The sequence below is a fragment of the Aulostomus chinensis genome, chromosome 2 (genome assembly GCF_037954235.1).
Source record: "Aulostomus chinensis isolate RoL2024-O1b breed Wild chromosome 2, RoL_Achi_v1.0, whole genome shotgun sequence".
Taxonomy (NCBI): Eukaryota; Metazoa; Chordata; class Actinopteri; order Syngnathiformes; family Aulostomidae; genus Aulostomus; species Aulostomus chinensis.
The window spans coordinates 19,675,225-19,701,202 of record NC_141321.1 but is presented as its reverse complement, the minus strand read 5'-3'; the positions used below and the strand labels follow the sequence as shown (position 1 = coordinate 19,701,202).

General features: G+C 42.5%; 2 protein-coding genes across 2 annotated transcripts; one reads left to right on the top strand and one right to left on the bottom strand.

The window, feature by feature from the left end:
- Window positions 1–3,318: 3,318 nt before the first annotated feature.
- Window positions 3,319–16,134, top strand: eif4g2a (eukaryotic translation initiation factor 4, gamma 2a). The gene is made up of 21 exons (XM_086196244.1): window positions 3,319–3,441; window positions 9,484–9,590; window positions 9,721–9,777; window positions 10,766–10,891; window positions 11,060–11,162; window positions 11,253–11,384; window positions 11,471–11,537; window positions 11,624–11,775; window positions 11,868–11,978; window positions 12,210–12,392; window positions 12,502–12,640; window positions 12,732–12,895; window positions 12,989–13,096; window positions 13,228–13,326; window positions 13,423–13,527; window positions 13,608–13,823; window positions 13,911–14,169; window positions 14,258–14,462; window positions 14,539–14,747; window positions 14,832–14,953; window positions 15,102–16,134. The coding sequence occupies exons 1-21, from the start codon at window positions 3,319–3,321 to the stop codon at window positions 15,165–15,167; spliced, it is 2,853 nt and encodes a 950-aa protein (XP_086052370.1). The 3' UTR covers window positions 15,168–16,134.
- Window positions 16,135–17,768: 1,634 nt separating this feature from the next.
- Window positions 17,769–25,452, bottom strand: ctr9 (CTR9 component of Paf1/RNA polymerase II complex). Its single transcript, XM_086183160.1, has 23 exons — window positions 25,274–25,452; window positions 24,356–24,454; window positions 23,985–24,224; window positions 23,785–23,902; window positions 23,607–23,696; window positions 22,721–22,977; window positions 22,523–22,630; window positions 22,197–22,433; window positions 21,900–22,118; window positions 21,598–21,781; window positions 21,435–21,523; window positions 21,167–21,352; window positions 20,992–21,079; window positions 20,764–20,912; window positions 20,558–20,674; window positions 20,321–20,466; window positions 20,168–20,239; window positions 19,709–19,844; window positions 19,417–19,566; window positions 19,182–19,330; window positions 19,010–19,103; window positions 18,802–18,914; window positions 17,769–18,722 (listed from the first exon to the last, which is right to left on the bottom strand). Exons 1-23 carry the CDS (start codon window positions 25,316–25,318, stop codon window positions 18,335–18,337), a joined length of 3,474 nt encoding a protein of 1,157 aa, XP_086039286.1. The 5' UTR covers window positions 25,319–25,452; the 3' UTR covers window positions 17,769–18,334.
- Between the last annotated feature and the right edge of the window lie 526 nt (window positions 25,453–25,978).

Genomic DNA, 25,978 nt, shown 5'->3' with positions numbered 1-25,978 from the left:
GGATTGATTTTTGAGTCAGCATCCATCATTTATACATGAACAAACATTTAATTCTCAAAATACATCAGTACAGAATCACAGCAAATGTTTTCGTCTGTCAAACACATGGATCTAAATCAGGGATGATTTGATCAAAGCAGACATTCTGACAAGTCAAACCAGGAGCACTGCTGGAGCTAACATTAAAGATGGCCGCATTCCATTTAGATCTGCCAGCTCCTGCAGTCTGGTATTGTGTATTCTCTCTTACTGGCATGATTTAGTGGGACAATTCATGGAATGGAGCCTTTGTTCATGTTATTAATCGCAACTGCTTTTTTTCCTGCTTTGAAAGTGTCTGCTGTGAACAGAGCTGTCGTTAATGTAATTAGTCACCTGTGCTGCCCACTATGGCTGCTCAGATAGTCTGCTAGAAACTTTGGTGTTAAGTACTTTACTGCTGGCTTTGACTGAATAGAAGCAGCCATGCAGACATTGGCAAGATGAAGACACTGCAAAATGAACCTTTGCCAGCAGAGCAAAAAAGAAAGAACTCACACTCCTCAGTGAGTAAGTGGCTGTCTCTCTCTCCCTCTCTCTCCTCTCCATCCCTACATTCACATATACAACATCACCACACCTGACTGTCCATGAGCCTATCAGACCTGGATGCTGATCAAGACAATTAAAATTACATGCATAATCTTTATGTTTCGCCTGTCTGCACCTTCAAAATATAGTCATCATTTGCTGGAGCAGTGTGTGTGTGTGTGTGTGTGTGTGTGTGTGTGTGTGTGTGTGTGTGTGTGTGTGTGTGTGTGTGTGTGTGTGCGTGTGTGTGTGAGCCCACTAATATCAGTATGCAAGTCCTAAATGCCTGTATTTATGTACATCAGAGTGTGCTCGGCCTCAGCAGCCCGTCATGCTTCACCCTGACCTCCAGGAGATCCAGGGAGACCCCATCAACCATCTGCTGCATCTGCTCCTCCACCAGCAGCATCTGGGACGTGTCTCTCATACTTTATCTTCTATCTCAACATGAAGATGAGTCCATCTCAATATGTCTCTGCTAACTTCAAAAAAATACTACTCTGCTCTCATTTTGAATTGTCTTGTGCTCACAAATGCATGATATATAGCTATATTTTCTAAAAACATCAGATTTACATACTATTGGCTCACTGGTCATCACAGAGAAACTTATTGGTGTTATACAGAAACTGTTACATTCAGCAGGAAGGATGGCCTGTATTTAAATACAACAAAAAGTCCCAGGAAGCACTGCAGCGCCATCTGCTGGCTTTTTAATTCATTAAAGCTGTAAAATGCTGCACACATGTCAAATGTCCTCATACTTTCAGGTTAAAGTCAGCTTTCAAATTCTTTTATAAATGGCTTGACATGTTATGGTTTAAAAAGTCAAAATATACTGCAATTTTCCTGCAGACCAATTTACATTAACTCTAAAATGTTTTAAAGTCTTTTAATTATGAAATATGAATTCCAAATTGCCCTATATGGTGTCATGTAATAAATACACATTTCTCTCTGAACATAGACCTTGATTTCACTGACAAAATAATAGTAAGCCTAAACAGTAACGTCTCAATGTAAATGCAAATACGAATGGTGTTTGCTTATGATTACTCACCATTGGAGAGGACAACAAGCTCCCAACAATTAATCTTTGTTGTCAAGGTAACATCTTCCTGTCCAGGACATCCTTGTTGAGCAGGTGAGAAGCCGCTGGTGGCACTGGGCCCACATCTTGAAGGTTAACTTTTTTCAGCCCCTGATCCACATGCAGGACAGCACAGGGCATCTTACATGTTAACTTTCTCCTTTTATGAGATATCTTATAGGTCAAAGCCATTGGAGGCAGTTTGGTAGCCAGTTACCCAAACAAGCACCACATCAGTGCACCAGATTAGGCACTCCACACAGAACACACAGAGACGCTGGCTTAAGGACCCTGATTCCTCCTCTACATGAACAATTTAGGACTTTGATATTTTGCCATATGTTCAGCATGATTGGTTGGAACATAAATCAGAAGGAGGTTCTACAGAGAAAGGATCTCTGTATGGTTTCATTCATTTTTATCCATGAAAAATCTTTCAACAAGTAATTCAACTTAAGTGTATGATGCCCGCAGGTACAGGTGGTGCAGATTGATCCTGCATCTTTGACAGAGAACAACTCACAACTGAAGAGTTCTTTTTCATTTCATCAGTGTTTTTGCCTTTTTGGAAACTTCTTTTGTCTCCCTCGGGCCAATGACAAAGGCCACACTTTAGTAACTTGCTGAATTGCCAGTTTTCCCTCTGGCAAGAAACACACTGCTTGTCACAGCTTGTCCTGAGGCCTTTGTCTGATTTGTATGATTCATTGAATTAAAATGATTATTATTTCTTGATTGTAGAGCTCATTCAATCATGGAAAACTTGAGTCATGAAATAAAACTTCTCAACAGATCAATGAGGGCAGAGTCAGGGCTGAGTAGGGAGAGGTGTTACAGTTCTGTTAATGTCCAGTCAAATCCCACACTCAATCAAGGTAAACTGAATATTAATTTTCAATATTGTCAGGTTATAAATATTCATCAATGAATTGTTAGCACCTATGAAAAATACCTTTTGTGCTGTACTTCTTCTCTAAAAAAAAAACAAAAACTTTTTCATCAGTCCTACTTGGTGACAGAAACTTCCTGAAACTTTGATTCTTATTTTCTGAACTGCCCTCTGGTGGATCTATTCTGTTACATCCATGTTTATATGGGGGGGGGGGGAGGCACAGTGGTGCAGTGGTCAGCACTGTCGCCTCACAGCAAGAAGGTTCCAGGTTCGAGCCCCGGCTCCATCACAGGATCTTCCTGTGTGGAGTCTCCATGTTCTCCCTGTTCCTGTGTGGGTTCTCTCTGCTACTCCAGCTTCCTCCCACAGTCCAAAGACATCAAGAGGGGACGAGGCTGATTGATACTCTAAATTGACCGTAGGTGTGACTGTGAGTGTGAATGGTTGTCTGTCTCTATGTGTTGGTCCTGTGATGGACTGGTGACCTGTCCAGGGTGAACCCCGCCTCTCACCTGAAGGCTGCTGGGATAGGCTCCAGCCCCCCCACCCCCACCCCGCAACCCTTAATAGAATAAGCAGAAGAAAATGGATGGATGGATGGATGGATGGATGGATGGATGGATGGATGGATGGATGGATGGATGGATGGAATTATACGGGCAGTGACTGACAGATTCGTCGTTTGAAATCTTTGTGCTAACTTTCATATATTAATTGAGCCTGAATGAGCCTTAGCTTTCAAGAAATGTGAACAAATATGGACAAAATGAACACAGAGTATGAACAGAAGGCTCTATTCATGTCTATATCTGTGTCAGTATCTAGCACTGAGCTTAAATCACCCTTTTGCAAGAAAGAAGGCTTTCAGCTGCAGGTGCCTTTACCTGGGGTACTTCAATGTTCACAGGATAAATCTCCTCACAAGAATTGAAGGGGACCTCATATGCCTTTCCAGCTTTTAAGAATTATAAATATGTTTTAAATGTTGGATACTTGTTCTAGAGAATGTGGAAGTGTCATATCATGAGGTAGGCGTGTGTTAACGTAATCCGGGGGGCAGTTTCAGGCAGCTCTGCACTGCTGAAAACAATCGAATTTGGAGAGTCTTTTGAAAAGTCCCACTTTGTTACATCACAACTTCAGGGGAAGCTCCATATATGCAACTCACCTGGCTCTGGTCTCAGTGCCCAGTGGTGTTGCCACCCACCCTGCTCTGCCACAGAAAAAGTCAACATTTTTAAATGCTAAAATTGTAAACATGCTGGTTACTGGGTGAGAAAACTTCCTTGCATGTGAGAGGAGGCGTGTTAGGGGGAGCAGGCCCCTCGATACGTTAACCAATCTCAGCAGGGTAGGCACAGTTGGGGCGGAGAAGGTGTGTGTGTGTGTGTGTGTGTGTGTGTGTGTGTGTGTGTGTGTGTGTGTGTGTGTGTGTGTGTGTGTGTGTGTGTGTGTGTGTGTGTGTGTGTGTGTGTGTGTGTGGGCTGGGGGGTACTGAATCCCAGCATTTCAGATGGAAGCAGGGAAGAGACAGCATAGAGGAGTATACAGACTGCAATCTGTGGTAATTGTGGAGTTTATTTATTGATCGAATCTTTCAATAGTGCCCCACTGGGATCCAACACTGTATTAAAAGCCCCTGAAACGAGCATGATAGGGTCTCTTTAAGTGTTTAATACACTCAACTTTTAATCTGTTTGTTTATACTTGTGCAAATTTATCTCAACGGTTAATTTCTTATGTAGAGATGAAAAACTTGCTGAGCAAGATCTTTTAATTGCCTATATTATTGTCAATGTTCAAATATAGCTTGTGCTCACCATCTTTCTGCTTATAATGAGGTTGAAAGGCATCATTAGATGATTGAGTCCCACATCAAAGAGGAGCAGCAAACCACTGCAATGCAATGATAACTAGCTTCATGACAGCTAACATCCGAATTGTTCCTTGAGTGCAAAGCCTTTGCTGACTTTATTGGCACACTGGGCTTAATTAACTTGCAGACTGGAGTGTTTACTGTCAGACAACAGCCTCCATTTTGCTTTTGATGAATGACTGATGACCCTCAGGGTAATCAGCATTAAGCAAGTGTGGGCACAGAGACACGTCTCTATAGAAATCACTCACTGGGCCTACAGGGAAATGATGCTGAAACCAACAAACTTTGATAGTGACGGGATTAGGTGTATAAACATGTGTGTGTCAATACCTGCGAGGACAAATCCTTCAACCCTCAGGAGAAACTAGGCTCTTTATAGATGAGGTCTATAAGGCCATTTTTAATACTCCTTATAAGCCCCCCCCCTCCCAAAAAAATTAAAATTAAAATTGGTTTTAAAATGTTTTTAATTTTAGTTTGATCCATGTATCACTGCATCAGCAGACCTTATAACGTGATTTGATCATGCCAGCAGGACTTTGGACTCCTAAGGCTCAGTTCGGTATGGTCAGGGATTGTGATCGTGTTGTTCCTTGACGCTTCATTCGTGCATCCATCCAAGCACACACAGCAGCACTCACTATCAACTAAAATATTTGTAAAATTCGTGACAGTGAGTTGACAACCTGAGGGTCAGAGGCCCTAAAGAGGTCACAACCTGAGGGGTCAGAAGACGGTTAAAAATGGAGGGAAAGGTTTCATTATTACAAAGCTCTCAACATGTATCTTCATGATGTTGAAATCTGTCATTAAAAATGATTAAAGTTAGCATCCACTTTTAAATCTCCTCTCACTACTCATTTTTACTCAAGAACTTTTTTCATAATTGTTGGATTTTATTGTACTTATTTCGGTTTTCCTGTAATGTCTGTAAAGCACATTAGAACTTCTCTTTGAAAAGTGCTTTATAAATAAAGTTATTGTTATGATGATGATAATAATAATTATGAAAGGGACTACAGGTTGATAATAAAGCTTCTGACTTTCCTCTATTTTTGTCAATACTATTTTATCGTGCAACTCAAGATAATAACCTCAGGATTTAAGACATCTCAAAACAATTTCAGAAGGGAACATTAAACTTGTTGGACATTATGAATCCTCTAAAAAGGGTTATAGTCACTCAGGGGTAACACTTTTTTTTTGGTAACAGACTCTTTCAAGTTGTTTCTTGTCTCATGTAGATGTGTGAGTGATAATACAGCAGAGCTCTCACTTTACATAATGGGCGGTGCACTGTAATCTGAGTTACAAAGAACCAGCCTGTTTTCAGCGTGCAGTCAGTTACTGGCAGGAGGGGGAAGTGACTCATCTTACAAAGTCAATGTGAGGGAGACGGAAGTTATTCTCAATAACACACACACAATCCAGGGAGTGTCGTATGAGACTGTCTGTCCTTCCCATGTAGAACTCGGCTGAACAGAATGAGGCCTCGAAATAAAATGCAAATGGCATCAGATTCTTATTTTTCAGTTCTCTGTGAGCATAAGGGCTGAAATAGTTCTAAAAGCCTACACTGAAAAAGGGGAAATAGATTGACATTTTAGTTTAATTGTGGTGCTACAGGAAAGGTCAGTGGATCACCATGAGCAGTAGGATTCCTCCTTTGGGGATTCATGAAAATCCACAGCACATTTTATGGAAATGATGCCATTAGTTTTAGAAAGGTCAGGTGGGCACCAAAGTCATCAGAAATCATCTGGCAGCCATAAATATTTATGCAAATTTCAGACTAATGTGACCAGTAGTTGCTGAGATAGCTGGAGGACTTTAGCAGCATGGGAAGTCTTTGTGGTTACATTTAAATTATGCCTTTAATAGGGCTGCATATTGTTAAGAACCACGCATGAGACGGTTTTATCGGGATACATTGTGAGTTGATGCAACATGATAATATAGATATTGCGGTATTCGATTTACCTAAAAATTTCCAAATTGAGATGAAAAGACAACTTGTGGACCACCTGGATAGTCTAATAATATGTGCATCATATTTGTTTCATTTGGCTTTAAAGCCAAACTGCACCCAAATTTTGACTTTTCAAAGATGAGCAGCCCACAACAGTGTATCATCTGACTTAAATAGGACTGAGTGCAGGGAGCTAACGGGAGGCATTTAGCAATACAGTGTCGTCTACAAGAGCAGAAGTTGTTTTTCTTTATGTACTGATACTACGAGCTGTAGTGTCAAGACAGTGTCTTAAAAACATTGCAATTTATTTCTGTATCAATTTTTTTTCACAACTTTATTATTAAACGTGAAACAGATTCAAAATTAAACTCCAAGTAAGTTCATGCACACATTTGGGAAGTCGACTGTGGGTGTTTTCAGCTGAAGTCCCATGTCATCATACATCAAACTCCCTATGAGCTGGCCCCTTGTTCCTGGGTCTGGGCTTCACTGTACAGAGGGGTGACCAAAAGAAGTCTCCCTTAGAGGACCATTGAAGTATCGCCTATTCCCTCCTATTCTTCGGGGATCTATTTCTTCTCTATAGAACTGAAGAAATATGCTAGACACAGAAAAGTGTACCAGCCTACAACAAAGGCTCACAGAACCTGAATGGACAAAGAAACCAAGAGTTGCCTGAATTTCACAAACACGAAGGTCATTAGTTACACTCCTCCTACCTCTTTAAACAGATATCGTCACGTAAATTTATAGGCAAGGAATAAGATTTCAGCATCAGAAGCAATGTTTTCCATTTACAGTCTGATTACTCACAATTATGTTTAGCGTACTTCGTTTCCATGCAGATAGAGAGCGTAACAGCAGTCAGTTATGGTCCACTTCTGGCTGTATTACACGAGTGCTGGCTGCCAACCAATCAGATGATCTGAGTATCTGAACCAGAATCAGTCCAGATGTGGAGGGACATCAATAATTTGGTAGATAACCCAGTAATAGTATACATTTGGCCAGCCCAGATATAAATTTGATTTAACAATCTCACTGTATTGGACGTGCGTGTGTGTGTGTGTGTTTGTGTGTGTAGCCTCAAAGCAGCCTATTTGCCTGTAAATGTTGGTGTCTGGGGCTGCACGGTGGTGCAGTGGTCAGCACTGTGGCCTCACAGCAAGAAGGTTCCGGGTTTGAGTCCCGGCTCGGGCGCGGGATCTTTCTGTGTGGAGTCTGCATGTTCTCCCCATTCCTGTGTGGGTTCTCTCTGGTACTCTGGCTTCCTCCCACCGTTCAAAGACATGCAATTTGGGGACGAGGCTGATTGGATTCTCTAAATTGACCGTAGGTGTGAATGGTTGTTTGTCTCTGTGTGTTGGCCCTTTGATGGACTGGTGACCTGTCCAGGGTGAACCCCGCCTCTTGCCTGTAGATGCTCCAGCACCCCCGCGACCCTTACTAGTAAGGACTAAGCGGAAGACGACGATGGATGTTGGTGTCTGCCAAGGTGGGATCAATTAGATCGATGTTTTTTTTTTGGGGGGGGGGGGTTTTGGGGGGGGGGATGTTGAGTGTTTATTTGTTTTAAACAGTGAATAACGTGATTTAAGTGAATAAAATACTCAAATCAAATTTTCAAATACACTGAAGGCTGCTCACACTTTAAACTCTGAATGGCGCTGTAAACAGCCTCGGTGTTATCAATGACCAGCTGTTGATGAAGGGTTAAAAAAGGGAGTCAAACACTGCCTCATGTCGCTGATAATGGATCCTTGATATTTGTCAGCACAAGAGAGAGCAACCTCTTTCAGCTGAAATACTTAAGCGTTCTCTTGAGTTGTCTGGATTGCGAAAGGTTCCTAGTATAGCTGTTCGTGACGTGAACGGGGTGGGACGATGACGTTTCCGACAACCCCCACACAAAAAGCCACTACCACTTACGTACATAGCCAGTCAGCATTCTTTCTTTACAGCCGCTAGTAGCCTAGCCTTCACCTCTAAGCCGTCGTTTTTAACTTTGAAATTTACAATACAAAGCCTCTTTGGGTTTTAAACGTCGGTGTTTCATCTCTTTTTTCATTCTTTCTTATTTTTTCTATCTTAGTTAACAAGACAACCAGTAAGCTGACGTCTTTTTTGTAAAGGTAAGAGGTTTCGGTGTTTTTCTAGCCAGGCTAACGTTAGCCAACTGACCTAATTTGATGCTAATCTTAGATTAATACAGACTCATTCTGGCCTGACCTACTTCACGTAGGAAGTTGTGTTAAAGAAGTTCCCCACTCAGTCCTTCTCAGAAACTGGGTTGTTTTTTAGGAGTTGTTTGGCGGTGAGATCACCGGCGGCCTACGTAGCCAATCCCTCGATGTCACTATGCTTGGACATCCGGTTTCTGAACAAAGACCTCATAAAATCAGCTGATGGGATTTTTGCTCCTTGTTTTAGGTTGACTGTTGATTTAAATTCAAATAATTCCGTTTGTCGTTTGACGTTATTTGGGAATTGAGCATGCCCTCGTAACTTAATTTGTAACGTTTAAATACGGATTCCGGAGTGGAAACTGTTAAGAGACAAGTCGTTTTCATTAAAGAAAGATGTGTTAAAATGACGTTCCATCGTTCAGGATCACCTCAAATGAGGCACTTGTTATTAATTTGTATTGATCTATTTTTCCCTTTTTTGTCCTTTTGTGGCACTTCCGGTCGCGAAAATGGTGATTTTGGGGTTATCGAGGATACTTTTGATCATGCTAGTTTAAAACTAGTGTTGGGTTATTAGTTCAAGGTCATTAAATTAAGATTGACATTAGGGGGGGAAATACGAGTTGATCGCGAAAGCGATCAGTTAGCATAGCGCGTGCTCCCCTCGGTTGACCCTGCCAGCATCAGACTGAGCCCCCGTGTTAACGGGCACGTGTACGGGCTCGTGCTTCTATATGTGGCGAATCCGTTAAACTAACATAAAAATGAACATTACTTTCATTGCCAGTCAATTGTCACTTTCGTAAACTCGCTTGTTTATTTGTTTTTTTTTTTTATGAATAACTCGAACCTAGCGGGAATTATGGCTAACGTTTTTTCTCCCTCCTCTTCCAGGTCGCCTCTCCTAGTCTCCCCTCCAGAACTTTATTCTTTCCAAATATTCTTTGTCAAGCCGCCAAAGTGGAGAGTGTCGTTGCACCAGGGGGTCCTTCTCGTTTCAGGTATTAAAACACTTGCCTGTTACTTCCTGTGACATATCCCAGAACATCCCCACACACAGGAAATAGCTGCTACACTTTATCACGTTTCAGTAACTTAAGTTGATCCGTTTTCTTTTCTTTTGTAACACAGTGTAGGGGGAGGAGGTGGGGGTGCACCTCAGCACTATCCCAAGACTGTCGGCAACAGGTGATTTTTCTTAATTTTCCATTAATTATCTGCACTTGCACATATGGAAAAAGGGGTGTCCACCATAGATTACTTTAATTCTCAGAGCAGTGTTGTCTATAGGTTAGTCTACAACTCTATGGTTGAATAAAACTCCCCTGCTGTAAAGGACAGGTTTCCAGGTAGAATCCCGGACTAGCTATTTGAAAATGGCAATTTGTAGGCCTGGATACATTTTATAAAGTAAAACTGAGTTTAGATTCTCACATTAGTGGTGGTTCAGTTGAGAACTATTGGAGTGAAATCGAAAATAAACACTTAAATACACACACACACACAAATTTATATTGGTTATAAAAAAAAAAAAGATGACATTTGACCGTTTCAGCAGAGATTCTAGTAAATTCATTATCATGACGTGTGTATGACTGACAACATGTAAGCTAAAGGGATATTTACTCTCCAATGACATAATCATTGACTGAGGTGTGTTTGGTGATTGTACTGAACAGATGAACCTTACTGGCCAAAAGTATGTAAAACACCAGCTTGTATGCAGCATCAAACTACTAAATAAATATCAAAAAATTGACTTGGTCTGAATAGCTTGTTGCTGAAACTCAGCTTTTTAAAACAATTGCAAGTAAGGATTATATTAAGGGTAAAGCACCTGGTTTTTATTGCATGCAGGAAAAACCCAGTCATTGCCGAGGAAAAGTAAAACTTGGTCTGATTTGTACATTCGGCCTTAAATGAAACAAGCTGAACCATCGTAGATCCAGGCTGAATAAAGCTAGGCTGTTGTTAAGATCTTTTAAGTATGTAAATAAAGCAACGCCTTTTCACTACGGTTTCTTCACCAAGATGATCAGGAAGTTGTTTGGCTTATAAGTTGAACAATTTGCAAACAAACTGCTATTGTAACTTCAGTTGTCTGATTTGTACCTGTGACATGAGGTCATGTTTTCTGTCAAATATTTCATGTAGTAACATTGGTTGTCCATTACAGCGAGTCCCTGGGGAAAACCCCAGGTTCTAGCGTTCAGAGATGGGTACCTTCTCGAAGCACTAGACGAGAGGCCAACTCCTCCTATGAGAAAGGCCAAAGTGATGCAATCTTCAGGAAAGTGAGAGGGTAAGTTTCTATTTAAAGTTCCACTCCAGTGGCATTTCATGGATCAGTTACAGAACATTATTACTCACATTGGGATCAGAGATTAATCGGTGCCCAATACATGTTTTTGCTATATTGTCTTGTGTAAGCATTAATTATTAAGCCTCTCCTCCTCCTTCTCTTCCTCAGCATACTTAACAAGCTGACTCCTGAGAAGTTTGACAAACTGTGCCTGGAGCTCCTCAATGTGGGTGTAGATTCTAAACTTGTCTTAAAAGGAATCATCTTATTGGTAAGAGTTTTCTCCAATTCCTCCCCCATATTTATTCATGTATCTTATTAAAATAGATGGATAATTTGTGTAATATCTCTTTTCCTTTAGATTGTTGACAAAGCCCTTGAAGAGCCCAAGTACAGCCAGTTATACGCTCAACTATGTCTACGCTTGTCAGAAGATGCACCCAATTTTGAAGATACAGCAACAGAAAATCAAGCAACGAAAAAGCAGAATACTGTAAGTTGGCGTAAACATGTTTTCCTGTTACTGCGTTATTCCCTGCCTGCGTGCACATGTTCTGAATCAGTTCACCCCTCATACAGACCTTCAGACGGCTTCTGATTTCTAAGCTTCAAGATGAGTTTGAGAACCGTGCCAGAAATGTTGAAAGTGAGTAGATGACATCCATTTTCATTTCTTTGTCGTGTATAACATGAATTTTTAGATAACTTCTTTTCTGTTCTCTCCCCCTGTAGTCTTTGACAAACATGACAACCCACTCACCTCTGAGGAGGAGGAGCAGCGTGCGATTGCAAAGATTAAAATGCTGGGCAACATCAAATTCATTGGGGAACTTGGCAAACTTCACCTTATTCATGAATCTATCCTTCATAAGTGCATCAAAACAGTAAGTTCTTCACATTACAAACCTTTTATCTGTACTCCTCACTCCTGAATGTGATGTCTGAATCTGATGGAAATGTTTGTTTGTTTTCTAAGCTTTTGGAAAAGAAGAAGAGAGTCCAACTTAAGGATATGGGAGAAGATCTGGAATGCCTCTGTCAGATAATGAAAACTGTGGGGCCTAAACTTGACCATGACAAGGCTAAGGTGAGTGTTTAGGTATCGGGGTTAGGATCAATATCGTGTTCTAAAGATCTCCAACCTCCCCAAATCATTGAGATCTTAGCTTAGCATGACAATGGTGGACAAACACATTGTCTTTCATCTTGCACTGTCATCAGTCGGCTGCTTGCTAAACCTATTTTCTGTAAAAGAGGGAACATGTCAATGCTGTATGCATGTCAATTTTTTTTAATGAGAAATGCTTTCTTCCTCCAGTCTTTGATGGATCAGTATTTCGATCGCATGTATTCCTTAACAAACAACAAGGAATTGCCAGCAAGGATTCGCTTCCTGCTACAGAACACAGTGGAGCTGCGTGAGAACAACTGGGTGCCTCGCAAAGCGTATGTTGACAATGGACCAAAGACGATCAGTCAAGTTCGTCAGGAAGCAGTAAAAGTGAGCTTTGAGCTTTGATGGCTTTTCATTTATCAGTTATTTGCGATATCACACTTGATAATCTACTGCTCTGGACGTATTCTGACTTGATGACTTCTGTGCCTCGCAGGATTTAGGTGTTTTTATTCCACCTCCATCTGATGGAATGCGAACCGACTTCTTTGTGGACAACTCCTTCCTGCCCTCAAAGATAAAATATGACAAGGAGACCCTCGGTGGGCTGGCTGATATGTTTGGACAAATGCCTGGTATATAAAGCTGTCACCCCCCTCGTGAGCACAGTGGCCATGTACAACCTTTTTCAATACTCTAATGATGTTTGTCTTTTTTGGGGGGCAGGAGGTGGCATTGGCACAGGTCCAGGAGTTATTCAGGACCACTATTCCCCCACCATGGGCCGTCACCGCACAAACCCCATGTACAATGGCCATGTCGGAATGAACAACAGTTCACATCAGCCTCAGTTTGACACAGCAAGCAAACCTTTCATCAAACCAAATATGGTACGTGCCACATGATTGTGGTTAGGGTTTTCCTTAGTTATGGCATGGTGAGTTATTAACATTACTAACTTTCACTGTGTGCATTTTTCCCAGGGGCAGGGTTCACCAGTTTTCAGCCATAAGCAGAACCTCTCGGGGCAGATGCAGTCGAAGGATATGGCTCCACGATTCAACAAGAAAGGGAAGCTCAATGCAGATGAGGTACTAATAACTCTGATTAGTAAAAATTGTTTGCTCGTGTCCTGTCCAAGGAAAAGTCTATGTTGAGCCTCAAAAACTGATGAGGAGGTGGGATGCTTAATTGAACCATTTGGTCTTCCTCACCCTCATAGATCAGTCTGAGGCCTGCGCAGTCTTTCATCGTAAATAAAAACAAAGTGCCAAAGCTACAGCCACAGATGACACTGATTCCTCCAAGTGCCCACGGACAGGTAACGATTTTTCAAATGAATAAAACATAAACTGTCGACTTCAGATGGGGATGACAAGCCAAGAAAACAAGAACTCAATAGGCTTTCTTTCCTCAGTCTCAACAGCTCGGCCTGAAAACCAATCCTCCTCCCATTCAGGAGAAACCTGCCAAGTCCAATAAGAAGGCGCCTCCTACAAAGGAAGAACTGTGCAAAATGACTGTAAGTTCTCCACATGTTCAGTCCCCAACATGTAATATGCCCTTAAGACACACTGCATTTGACGCTCCTTCCCCTGTTAGGAGACATTGGTGGTGGACTACCTGAACAACAAGAAGATGGATGAGGCAGTGACAGCTGTGAGGGACATGAGGGCTCCGAAGCACTTTCTGTCTGAAATGTTGAACAAGATCGTGATCTATTCCCTCGATCGTTCAGATGAGGATAAGGAACATGTGAGCACCCTGATCCATGAACTCTTCGCCCAGAGCCTGGTCACTAGCGACAACCTGCTGCAGGTATTGTGAGGGTTTCAAGCTGATATACTGTATTCTTCCCTTGATAATCCCAAACCGCTGCTCTAAATGTCTTGCAATTTTTATCAGGCCTTCCTGGGTGTTCTGGACCAGTGTCCTAAGATTGAGGAAGAAGTCCCGCTGGTGAAATCTTACCTGGCCCAGTTTGTAGCCCGAGCTGTTGTTGCTGACCTGGTCAGCATTGCAGATTTGGCTCATCAGCTGGAGAACGGCACCCATTTCCCGCTCTTCCTGCTCTGCTTGCAGCAAATGGTCAAACTGAAGGATCGTGATTGGCTGGCTGATCTGTTCCAGCAGAGCAAGGTCAACATGCAGAAGATGCTCCCTGGTATGTCTGACTATTGAGAGGAGTCCAGTTGTCAGTGGAAGTGTTGGATGTCAGTGCTTCTTACTGTGTTGACTTTTCTTTGTTCTAGAAATTGACCAAAACAAGGACCGAATGCTGGAGATCCTGGAGGGCAAAGGTCTCAGCTTCCTGTTCCCTCTGATGAAACTGGAGAAGGAGCTTCTAAAGCAGATCAAAGTAGATCCATCTCCACAGTCCATCTACAAGTGGATCAAAGACAACATCTCTCCCAAACTCCACACAGACAAGGGCTTTGTCAACATCCTCACCACCAGGTTAGCAGTAGAACCGGTTACATCAGCCAATCCCATGCCATCCTGACCCTTTAATGACCGTCCTCTTGTTTGCCAGTTTCTTGCAGTACATTGCGTATGAAATGAACCCGGATGATGATGAAGAGCAGTTTGCGTCCCCCAGTAAGGAACAGCTGGATGAGGAGAAGCAACTGTTGCTGTCTTTCAAGCCAGTAATGCAGAAGTTTCTCCATGACCTCGTTGACCTGCAAGTCAACGCCCTGTATGCTCTGCAGGTCCACTGCAATGCTAAACAGTTCCCCAAAGGTACACACAGTTAGAAGCCAAGGCCCGTTTAGCTAAATGTGTGAAAACGAACCCCCTGAATTCAGTGTTGCTTTCCTCTTCCAGGCATGTTGCTGCGCTACTTTGTCAACTTTTATGACATGGAAATAATTGAAGAAGAAGCCTTCCTTTCATGGAAAGAAGATATCAGTCAAGAATATCCAGGAAAAGGAAAAGCCTTATTTCAGGTACGTCCATGAATTGGAGTTATTTTTCTCACTCTTTAGCAGTGAGCAGCTCTGCTCCTGGTAGGACCCATGTATTTGTGTACACATCATACGTCTAATGTGTGTGTGTGTGTGTGTGTGTGTGTGTGGTGTTTTTTTTACTGTGCAGGTGAACCAGTGGCTGACCTGGCTGGAGACTGCAGAGGATGAGGAGTCAGAGGATGAGGATTACTGAGGAACAGGCCACAGTCAACCTGTTGTCAGGATGCAACACTTTTTTTTTTCTTTTTTTTTTAACTTTTTGTAATTTTTGTCTCCTTGTGGTGTTAATTGTTTGAGCCCCCTCCCCTTTGTCTTCATAGATATTTCTTCAACCACTGTTACAATTCTTTGAGATCTTTAACCATATCAAACCAGCATCACCATCTTATTGTATTTATGTGAAATCTGATGTCCTACAGCAGATATTTATACTTTTTAATCTACTTGGGTTAATTAGGTAGGAGTCACCAAGTGCTGACATGATTTAAACACTGTTTACAAAAAGAAAAGAGAAAAGGCTCTAACAAATATTGCAAAGAGACTGTCTCATTTTATCTGCATGTGTCGATCAGTTTTTAGATGCACTTTGCTAAACAACATGAGTCGTTGCAATAGTAACATACTTATTGTTTATTTCTTTGGACAAAACAATCTGAAATGACAGTTGTTGGCTGCTGGGTTCCAGAATGTTCCGACCCTCCACTTTGAATAGATTTTGTTCCCTCAGTTGAATATGGAGCTTTCACTGTGCTGAAGGCTGACTTCACATTCATCTGCTAGGGGGCGGAGCTTCTCCTTCAGCATGCCACAGTTTAACGCTAAGATTAAAGATATTTGCGTATTCGTGTTATAGTTCCAGGATTTATTTTTTTTTTAATAATAATGCCAGATAATTTTAGATTTCAGTGTGGTTATTGGAATTTTTTTTTCCCACCAAAAAGAAAAAAAAACGGCGAGGAAATGTTTTTTGTTAAAACTGTGGAGGGGGATCTTTTATCAGGATTTGGTGTTTGTAAAATGACATGTTTTATGTGCACAATGGTATTTGTTTCCCACTTTAGTTTAGTACAGCAAGAGTATGAAAGTTTTGTGCCGTGGAATGACTCTGTGGCCTTTTTTTTTTTCTTTTTCTTTTTTTTTAATTTATCGGTTCATATGAATATACCTCTAAAAGTATCTCTGATTATACTTGAATGTCTCCGTTTTTAACCATGGTGAGACAGCCAAAGCTCGGTTTCCTGTGCTTCACTCATTCAGCACCCGAGAGTGGGAAATGTCTGTTAGCCATACTTGTCAGGTTTTTAAATCTTTTTATCTTCATGAAATTACAAAGAATGTAATGTTTGTCAAGACCTTTTGCTTTCTTTGGAGTGTCACTGTAATGTCAAGTGTTAGCAGTTTGAGTGTACATCTACCAATCAACCTTGAATAAAGTTTAACGGTTAATCAGACTGATCTTCAACTCCTAATTAGACGTTATTTTCGGACTCCTTGCACTTTCCTGAAGTCGCCTACGTGTGAACAGTGACTACACTCCAGTCCTGATTGGCTCGTCGGGTCAGCGTGAGTTCCAAAAAATAGGCTTCATCCGGGTACAAGAGCATCATCGTGTTGGAGGTTCACAACAATCACCAGGAAGCAGCCTTTCAGGAAAAGGCAGAATGAGAAGTAAAACTGCTACTTTATCTTTCAGCTGCTTTCAAAATAATTGCTGCTGCCGCCAAAGACGAGCAGATTTACCTAAATGTTAAAGCTCACGGTGACTTTGAAGAGAAAAATTGAACTTTGAAGCCAAATTACTCATATCTCAGAGTAAACTAAATAATCAGGCATCCGCTACAGTTGGAGAGCATTTTGTTTTGAAGGCAAAAATGGTGCATCCATGAGTTTGGCCGGACAAAACTGAAGGAGTTGCCAGATCATATCAGATATTTGTGAGTCTTTGTTACTTAACAAGAAAACTTTTGAGAAGAATGGAAACAATTAATTTTGGCAGTGTATGAAAAAAAATGATTTGAATTAAAATATATGGTAAATATTAACATGCAATTTTAAGAGTTACATTCAAGTCGCCTTCATTTCTAGTCCAGTGCAAATAACTCGTAATGATTTGGAGTCCTAAGTCAATGTAACTTAAGAGCTCTTGAAAAATTAACAGCTCTTTCAGTACATGCAGCAGTGGCTTGGTGGTGTGGCCTCTATTCCATCCATCCATTTTCTTCCGCTTGTTCCTATTAAGGGTCGTGGGGGGGCTGGAGCCTATCCCAGCAGCCTTCAGGTGAGAGGCGGGGTTCACCCTGGACAGGTCACCAGTCCATCACAGGGCCAGCACATAGAGACAGACAACCATTCACACTCACAGTCACACCTACGGTCAATTTAGAGTATCAATCAGCCTCGTCCCCTCTTGATGTCTTTGGACTGTGGGAGGAAGCTGGAGTACCAGAGAGAACCCACACAGGGACAGGGAGAACATGGAGACTCCACACAGAAAGATCCTGTGATGGAGCTGGGACTCGAACCTGGAACCTTCTTGCTGTGATGAGACAGTGCTGACCACTGCACCACTGTCCTCTATTCCTTGTTTGATGAAAGCTATTGAAAAAAATGCTGAATTTTTCAGATTGTGAAGATGTGACTTTTACACTGAATTTTTCATTAAAAAAATACAGAAAACATGTATTAAAAAGAGATGAATCCTATATTTACAGTCTAGTATGAATTCCTGTTATTGATATGGAATGTTTCGGTAAAGTAACTTACTCCAGATTTGCTGTATTAAAAAAAAAGCATTTTGGACTAAAAAAATGAATAAGCGACGATTTGAGAATGCTACTTATTTCTGTGGCGTAAAGTGCCGGCCACGTTTGAGTCAGTGATTCAATGGCTCATGAGCAAGGTGACAGCAGCTAGCGAATTAGCTTTCATAATTTTTTCATTGGGAAATATTACATCCAAAAGTTGTATTTTGTCATCGTTCATCTGGCTCAAAGATGGTGGGACACAGGAAAAGAATCTTATACAATGGTCTTTATTTGATATTTTGTTGCATGATCTTACCAGTTTGGGCTCAGAGACTTATCTGATCATCTGACTCAGAAAATAGATGTTTACAAGTTTTACTTTGCTTCAAAACATTTAATCTATTTTTGACAAAAAAGTTAAAGCACGTTTCTAATTAGACGTGAGGAATAGTAAACCAGAATGCTGTTCTCAAAAAAAAAGAAAAAAGAAAAAAGGACATGACACATTTCTATTCTAATTCAAAGGTCTGGACAGAAATCCCTGCTCTCAGCAGGAAACCCAAATGCAGGTGAGGAGAGTTGCTGTCAACGTCACAGCAAAAGTCTGTTGGGAGATTTAATCGCTATCTTCGTCCTCATTGTTTGACCCCTCGGGTTCTGACCCGTTCTCAGAGCGGCGAGGAGAGCCCTCGTTGTCTGAACCTGCTTCAGATCCTCGGTCTGATGCAGGGACGGGTGAACCGGGCCTGGACTCATCCTCTGATCCTGATCGACTCCTCTTGCTCTCGTTGTCTGACTGCTCCGACTCAGACTGATGCTGCACCCTCCTCTTCTTCACCGGACTGTCGCTGCCAGACTCTTCATCATCGGAGCCTGCGGAGCGTCGAGGGCTGCCCCCCTCGCTGCCAGAGCGGTTCCTGCCTGCATCGGAGTCACTTTCGGACGCAATGCGCTTCCTGTGACCACCTTCATCATCAGATCCTGAACCGCTGTCTCTTTGGTTCCTGTGAGGGGAGAAAAGAAAAGACGTCAATGTCTGTTCATCTCCTGAAGCTACTGTTTTATGTCCCTTTGTGCTTTGACCTGTCTTCAGCTATTTTCAGTCCATCCTCATCTGACGAAGACTCAGAGGAGGAGATGATAGCCTTCGATTTGATCTTTCCTTTCAGAGAAGGTGGCAGACGCTCAGGCTGGGGCTGAAAATGATACAGAGCTTCGGTTTATAGAAAATACTGAATGCCTGAAGAAGACTTTTCGTCATAAAATTAAACGACAAAAAAGTCAAATAAACCTTTTCAAACTTCTTGCGTTCTTTGGGTTTGCGATGCTTCTTGGGTTGAGATCCTCCTTCCTCATCGTCACTGTCCTGGTCTCCCTTCGAAGGTCTGAAAGACAGAGTAACTGAGTATCTTCATCATCAGCTATGGAATTTTCATGGAGCCTCATGGCAGCAGCTGACTGACCTCTTCCTCCTCTTGCGTGACTTCTTCTCTCCATCCTCACCCTCCTCCTGCTCGCTCCCACTGCCCTTTCTCCTCTTCTTCTTCCTCAGAGGCAAATCTTCATCTGAGTCGTCATTGACAAATTCATCCATGTCACCTCCTTTCTTCCGCTTAGAGAAAAAAGAAGACAGTGATGTTAATCACGCTGTTAAAGCATCTCTGCTGACGCCGCTGTGACATCTCTGCTGACACGTACGCGTCCTCCACCACTACTCTTCTTCTTCTCCTTGGCCATTTCCTTTGATCCCTCAGCAAAGGTGAGCAGATTCTTGGTCTTCTCCACATACTGAGCTCTCTGTTCCAGGAGCTTCTTCTGTTCCTCAGCCTCTCGGTTTCGCTTCTCTTCCTGGTGACAAGATGATGACAACCCATCAAATTAATAAGAGGCAGCTCACTGTAGCTCAGAGTTGTGTCATAATGTCATGGAACATGACAACTTCATCATCACCCCCAAAATCATTTCCATGACATCTCCAGCAGCTCTTCACCTGTTCCTTTAACAGCTGCTGGCGCAGCAAGTCCCTCTCCTGCTCTTGTTTGGCCCGAAGCTCCTTCTCCTCCTCATCCTGCTTTCTGGCCCGCGCTACATGGTACTGAGCCTGACTCAGCAGGTCAGAGCACTGCCTGCAATCCCACAATGCACCCACACCGCCAGTGATATGACAACACACACTAAATAAAACAGCTCCAGTAAAAACACCTTTTCGAAACGCATAAACAGACATCAACAACATGTAGGAAGACAAGAGACCGACTGGCTCTCATGTTCAGGTTCATGAAGCACAATTTCTGTTGTTTGAAGTTGAAGCTCATCCTAAATCAGACTCAGTCAATGTGATAATGAACAAAATTGTAACCTTAATACTGAGCACGAATCCAGAAAGGTGAAGCCCTAATAAAAAAAAAAAAAATGTGTGTGTGTGTCTTAGGGAGAAGTTCAGACTGACCTGGCCTCAGAAGCAGCCAGAGCAAGGTCAAACCTCATCTTGTCTCCAGCCTTGCTGAGGTAGCTGAAATACCTGAGCGGGGACAAAGAAGGGAGATGACGTCACAGTTGGAGACACAGGACAGCCGGCAGGTCAGATGATGATGCTACTCACCTGTGAGCCAGTTCAAGCTCTTTAACGGCGCTGAGCACAGCCTTCAAATTGCTCTTCTCATCCTTCAGCACCAGGGTGGCGAGCCGCTGAAGCACCAGCGCCACATTGAACATCAACACCGTGTCACTGGGCGCCACATGACGAGCCTTGTCAGAAGCACATCAGGAAGACAAGTTAGACCCCGCAGCTGATCATCAATCAATATCAATAACTATCTTCTGTATTTTCTTATGTCACCTTCAGCAGCATCTGCTTGCACTCTTGAAGTTTCCCACACTTGAAAAGCGCTCTGGCGAGGTAAAGTAGGACCTCCGTGTTCTGATATTTGTAAAATTTCTTCAGGCAGTTCTCGTACTGCGGAGTAGATGAGGGTACGCGACACATAAGAGAGAAAACACCAAACCAACCATTTCTGATGGTGATCAGACATGAGAGACCCTTACCATCTGCACGGCGCTGATATACTGCTTCTGCTCCACATAGATGTGAGCCAGGTTTAACCAGACGTCGCTGATGTCTGCCGTCGCCTCCCTCACCTGAGCAAACACGTCACGAGCCTCTCTAAAGTAGCCCTTGTGGGCCAGGACGGCACCTGGATGCAACAAACCCTGCTTTAACCCAACATCCATCTACAGAGAGTATAAACGCGGCCAGACGAACGTTAAACAGACCGATGCCATTGGCAGCATAGAGGTTCTTAGCGTCATTCCTCAGGACTTGTTTGTAAATGGCCAGAGCTCGATCCTGGTGTCTCTTTTCCTGTGGAGACAAACACGCTATTTAGCAACAGAAGTGCTCTATCGTTGAATAGTCATACTTTTGAGTTTTAAAAACGGCCATCAGCACCTTTTCCCGATCTCTGGTGGGCTGGTGCAGAGTCTGCAGCCACACGTTACCCAGAGCCAACATGGAGTACGTGTCGTTCTGTGTGGACGGCTGTTTCAGAATACGCTCAAACTTCTTTTGACCAGGACCCCACTCCTGTTTGGCCAAGTGAAGGTTCCCTATGAGGGACCAGGCATCTGGGTGGTCCTGCAACAAATGAGAAGATCACACTACACTGAAGAGAGCTGGGCATCACACGCCATTAAAAGGTGACTGTCAGACAACGTACCTGATTAATCTGCAGAGCTTCTTTGAACCAGTCAGAGGCTTCGTAGAAATTTCCTTTGTCACGGGCCATCGCACCAAGACGCAAATAACCTGAAGACAAAAAAACAAAAAGGTTTAGCCTTTCATAGAATTCTCTTTAAATTTGTGATGCTTTGTATTCTTACAGTCCACATAGTTGGGATGCTCCCTCAGGATGTTTTTGTAGAGTTTTTCAGCTTCGTGGAATTCGCACATGGCCTCGTAAAGACGGGCCAGATTGTAGGAGGTGGTGACAGAAATGGCATTGTAGTAGTGTTCGTCATGCTCTCCCTCGGCTTTGGCTCTATCCAGAGATGCTAGGAAGTATTTCTGGAGGAGAAAAGACATGAAACATCAACAATGTTCTGAACATTGTGCAAATAAACCCATTCAAAAACCCATCATCCTCTGTTGGGTTGAACCGGCTGAACCGAGCACTGGCGGCTACCTTGGCCTCTCCCAGGTTGCCCAGTCTGAAGTGAAGAGCTCCCAGGTTGTTGAGGATCTCAGGTGGAACATCGGCCTGCACCTTCTCCTGCAGGATGCGGGTGGCTGTGCCGTAGGCTGACAGTGCTCCTTGGATGTCAGTCTGCTCCAAGATCTGAGCTAGCTCGATCCAAGCCTCCACATCATCCGGGTACTGCTCTGTCACCTTCTTTAAATGACCCTAAGAGGCAAGAACAGGATTAATCGTAACAATATCAGCAAGGCTACGTGGAGGATTGACACTACACAACAGACATACCTTGGCGATATCTCTCTTTTCCTGATCTTCAGATGTTGCGTAGAGAGACCCAAGAATTTTCATAGTCTCATAGTTGTTGGGGTAGGCCTTTAAAACCTTCTCGAAACACTGTGCCGCGTTCTCCCGGTCTCTTCGATACACATACATCTGTCCCAGGCCAAAGAAGGGCAATACAAACGTGGACGAGGCAAACTGAGTGGCCTGATAGTAATACTGAAAGGCTTGGTCATAGTCCTCCTGAAGGAAGAGAAACATATCACACACATTAGATGTAACACAGTAGACAAATAGCACACTAGCTGCTCCAGGATTGGTGCAGATCCTACCTGCACATGAAAGGAGCGAGCCAACTGATAGCAGCTCTCCGCCTGCATGGCTTCAACTTCTGTGTTATGGAACGCATGGAGGGCCAGATGCTGCACTTTACTGTAGTCCTAGCAGAGACCAGGAAACACAGCACTGTGAAGAAGAGTCCATTGATGTTGAGCAAGTCTTACAAGGACAACCAGACCGCCTGCTGCTACCTTTTTAAAGAAGAAGTGATTGGCGAGGTGGTTGAGCACCATGGGGTTGCTGGGATCGATGGTGTAGGCCCGCGACAGGAGCTGGACTCCGTTCTTGATGGAATCCGCCTCCTTATTGTTGAGTTCTAAAACGGCCAACCCAACAAGAGCTCCAACACATTTTGAATTCAGCTCTAGGGCTCGACCAAAGGCCAGACGAGCCTTCTCCAGTTTGTTGAGCTTTACAAAACAGTGGCCCATCCCCAGCCTGACCTCAGCTAGCCAGAGAGAGAAGAGAGAGAGACCACTACATATGACACAATCTGCAATACATGCCACTTTCTAGAAGAAATGCAATAATAACAGACATGGTAGAGCAAAGATGCTCATTTCAATTTATTTAGTGTTGGTAAATGTACAAAGACAATGAGAAAACATAGATGGATTTTTTCCCCTCTATTGATTTGATTCAGGTTCAGTTTTGTTGGATGTCGCCCTCAAGAACCATGCACATTTTTACCAATATATTCCCGTGACCTCTCTATGAGAATTTCCACATCTGTGAGGAAAATTTGTTGACACATGGATCACAGAAAAATTTTGTTAAAAAATTTACCAGAGTAAGTTTCATATGACATACACATTATCTTAACGATAATCAATATTAACCAAAAGAGGTTTTCCAGAGTCGACCTTAACCAAACACAATATACTTTTGTTTATTTGTTTTTACTTGTTTCATCATTTTCAGGCCTTATTTATTTGTTTCAAAATCTCTTCTGGGCTTGGAAATGATGCGTTTCAAATTTCTTGATTTTTCCAGGTTCTCTTGACTGGATGAGCCCTCATCTTAGCTTGTGCACAAATAAAATATTCTACCTCAGGATAATGACATGAACGTGCTTACCTGGGCAGCCTGGGTTTGTCCGTAGAGCCTTTTTGTAATATGCCAACGCTCCTCTGTAATCCTTTTTATTGAAGGAGATGCAAGCCTTACCTGTTGAATAGTGAGAGTGAGATTATGTCACTCAATGAATCAATCACAGTGGTCATTATGATCTGTTTTCTTGTCGTATTCAACTTGCCTAGCAAGGCAGGGATGTTATTAGTGGACTGGTTGAGGACAAAGTGGAACTGAGCATCTGCCTGGTCCATCTTGTCTCCTTCCAGAAGGCAGAAACAAGCTCTTCCCAACAGATGGTTCTGAATGGGACAAGAGATATTTATTGAGCTTCAGAGGAATTTGCTGATATCACACACTCAAGACACAAGTCACTGTTCGTACCTGATCATACATGATGATCTTGTCAGCCATTGTATAGAGCAGCGTTGCCTGCGTGATGAGCTCTTTCTTGGCATCTTTGTTCTTCTCTTTACGTGCTTGCTGGACATAATAAGCTGCCAGTGTGTCCAGGCAGGTCATCTGATCTTTCTCATGGTCACGGTAGTCCAGGTTTCCATCGATACGAGCTGCCTCTAAAAGCTTGACAAAATCCTCAGTTTTGCCCTGCTTGTAGTACTCCAACTGAGATAAAGAAAGACAAAAAAGAGAACATACTGTTAAGACTTGAAAAATCATAAATACAATTGATTATTAAGATGCCCTATTTTTAAATTCAGCGCTTCGTGTCCGTGGGGTGAATTCTAGCCACTCACCGCCAAAGCTATCCATATGTGCAGCTGTGTGTGTTCCTGCTTCAGGATACTGATGACTTCGTCTCCTTCTGGTAGCTGATCAAAGTCAAGCTCGATAACCTGCAGGACACAACTCATTCAAGTCATCACGTTCTTAACAATGTTTACTCTAACTATTATGAAGCAAAATTCCAACATGACAAAACATTCGCAAATCAAAAATTGAATGTTTCAATCACGGTTGAGACACTGTTTTTTAAACCGATACTTTCCAAGACTTTTCCACATCTTTGAGGAAAATGAACATATATTCTATGAAAAATTTGTTTACAATGAGAAATTCATATCACTATTTACCCACATAAAACAACGGAGCATGTATAAAATCCGTCAAAGTTAACAAGAACAGACTTTTCTCATTACATTCAGACAGACATGCAAAAAATCTGTAAAGGAAATATATCAGATTTTTCACAATTTCCTTTTTTTTGTATTTTTTTCAAAAACATCTCCAGGCCTGAAAATCGGAGTAGTTTCCTTAATCTGGGTGTCTATTATTACCTGAGGCTTTTATTCAAGTTGTCATAACTAAAAGTAATATGATTATTATGAATTACGATATGACCTCGGTCACGTTGTTTACTTGTTAATGAGCTTATTAGCATTTATGGTGTTAAAGCATCCCAATACATGAGCTACTAACTTGCAGTTCGACTACTGTCGGATAACTGCATTTAGCAACCGTCGGATACACATTCTATTCGCAGCTCAAAATAGTACTGAAATTCATATTCAAAATCTGCACGCAGGTCTGTTAGGTTATTATTCTTGTAATATGAATACTTAATGCCCGTTTAGCTGATGTTAGCATTGAATAGCAACACAGCGAGGTTCAGTCAGTCCACAATCAGAAGATAAAACATATTAGACGAGTTTTACCTCGTCCGTGTCCCGTAGAGGGATCTCGATAGACCCCCGAGACATCTCGACGGAGGAAACGTGCACTTGCTGTTTGGTTTATGTAAACAAACAAAAAAATCCGTCAGCTAACTGTTTGTTGGCGGTCGGTCGTTACATCTGGCGTCCGACAGGAAAAACACACGGATGGTGCAGCCGAAATGTCGTCCGGCTGGATTAATTCACTACTCGAAAGTGTTCCGCCGGTGCAAGGTGCTATGGTTGTGTGGCGGGTTAAGACATTGGGCACCAGTTTTACTTTCAACTAATCATGTAAATGAAAATGAGTTCTTGAGATAACTCAATTAGTTTCAGCAGCTTATTGGATGTGATTTCCCTTGCCACATTATGACTAGCAAACAGCACTCTAAACCAAATTAATATCAACCAAACAAACTAGCCTTAACTATCTCAGGATTCAAATATGCTGAACAGACTTTTGATAGTTCAAACCCATTAATTTAAACTGAAATGCATTAAGTGCACCAATGGCACAGACCTCTGTAGGGCAGCATTTGGGAAGGAGCAAGATGAGGTGTGTGTGTGTGTGGGGGGGGGGGGGGGGGGGATGGGGAGGAGGCCTGTCAGCTGGTTTTGATGTGAAGCAGTGAAAACAAGAGCATCTTGAGGACTTCTTGTACTCTCACAGCAGTGAATCGCAGGATGATGAGCAAAATGACAATGCAA

Excerpts from the sequence above, each read along its gene's own strand:
- eif4g2a (XM_086196244.1), top strand. The coding sequence starts at position 3,319 with ATGAACACAGAGTATGAACAGAAGGCTCTATTCATGTCTATATCTGTG. Across the intron at positions 9,591-9,720 it reads GGGGGTCCTTCTCGTTTCAG|TGTAGGGGGAGGAGGTGGGG; the intron begins GTATTAAAACAC and ends TTTGTAACACAG. Across the intron at positions 14,463-14,538 it reads GTCAACATCCTCACCACCAG|TTTCTTGCAGTACATTGCGT; the intron begins GTTAGCAGTAGA and ends CTTGTTTGCCAG.
- ctr9 (XM_086183160.1), bottom strand. The coding sequence starts at position 25,318 with ATGTCTCGGGGGTCTATCGAGATCCCTCTACGGGACACGGACGAG. Across the intron at positions 24,455-25,273 it reads CTCTACGGGACACGGACGAG|GTTATCGAGCTTGACTTTGA; the intron begins GTAAAACTCGTC and ends TGTGTCCTGCAG. Across the intron at positions 19,845-20,167 it reads CTGGCTGCTTCTGAGGCCAG|GCAGTGCTCTGACCTGCTGA; the intron begins GTCAGTCTGAAC and ends GTGGGATTGCAG.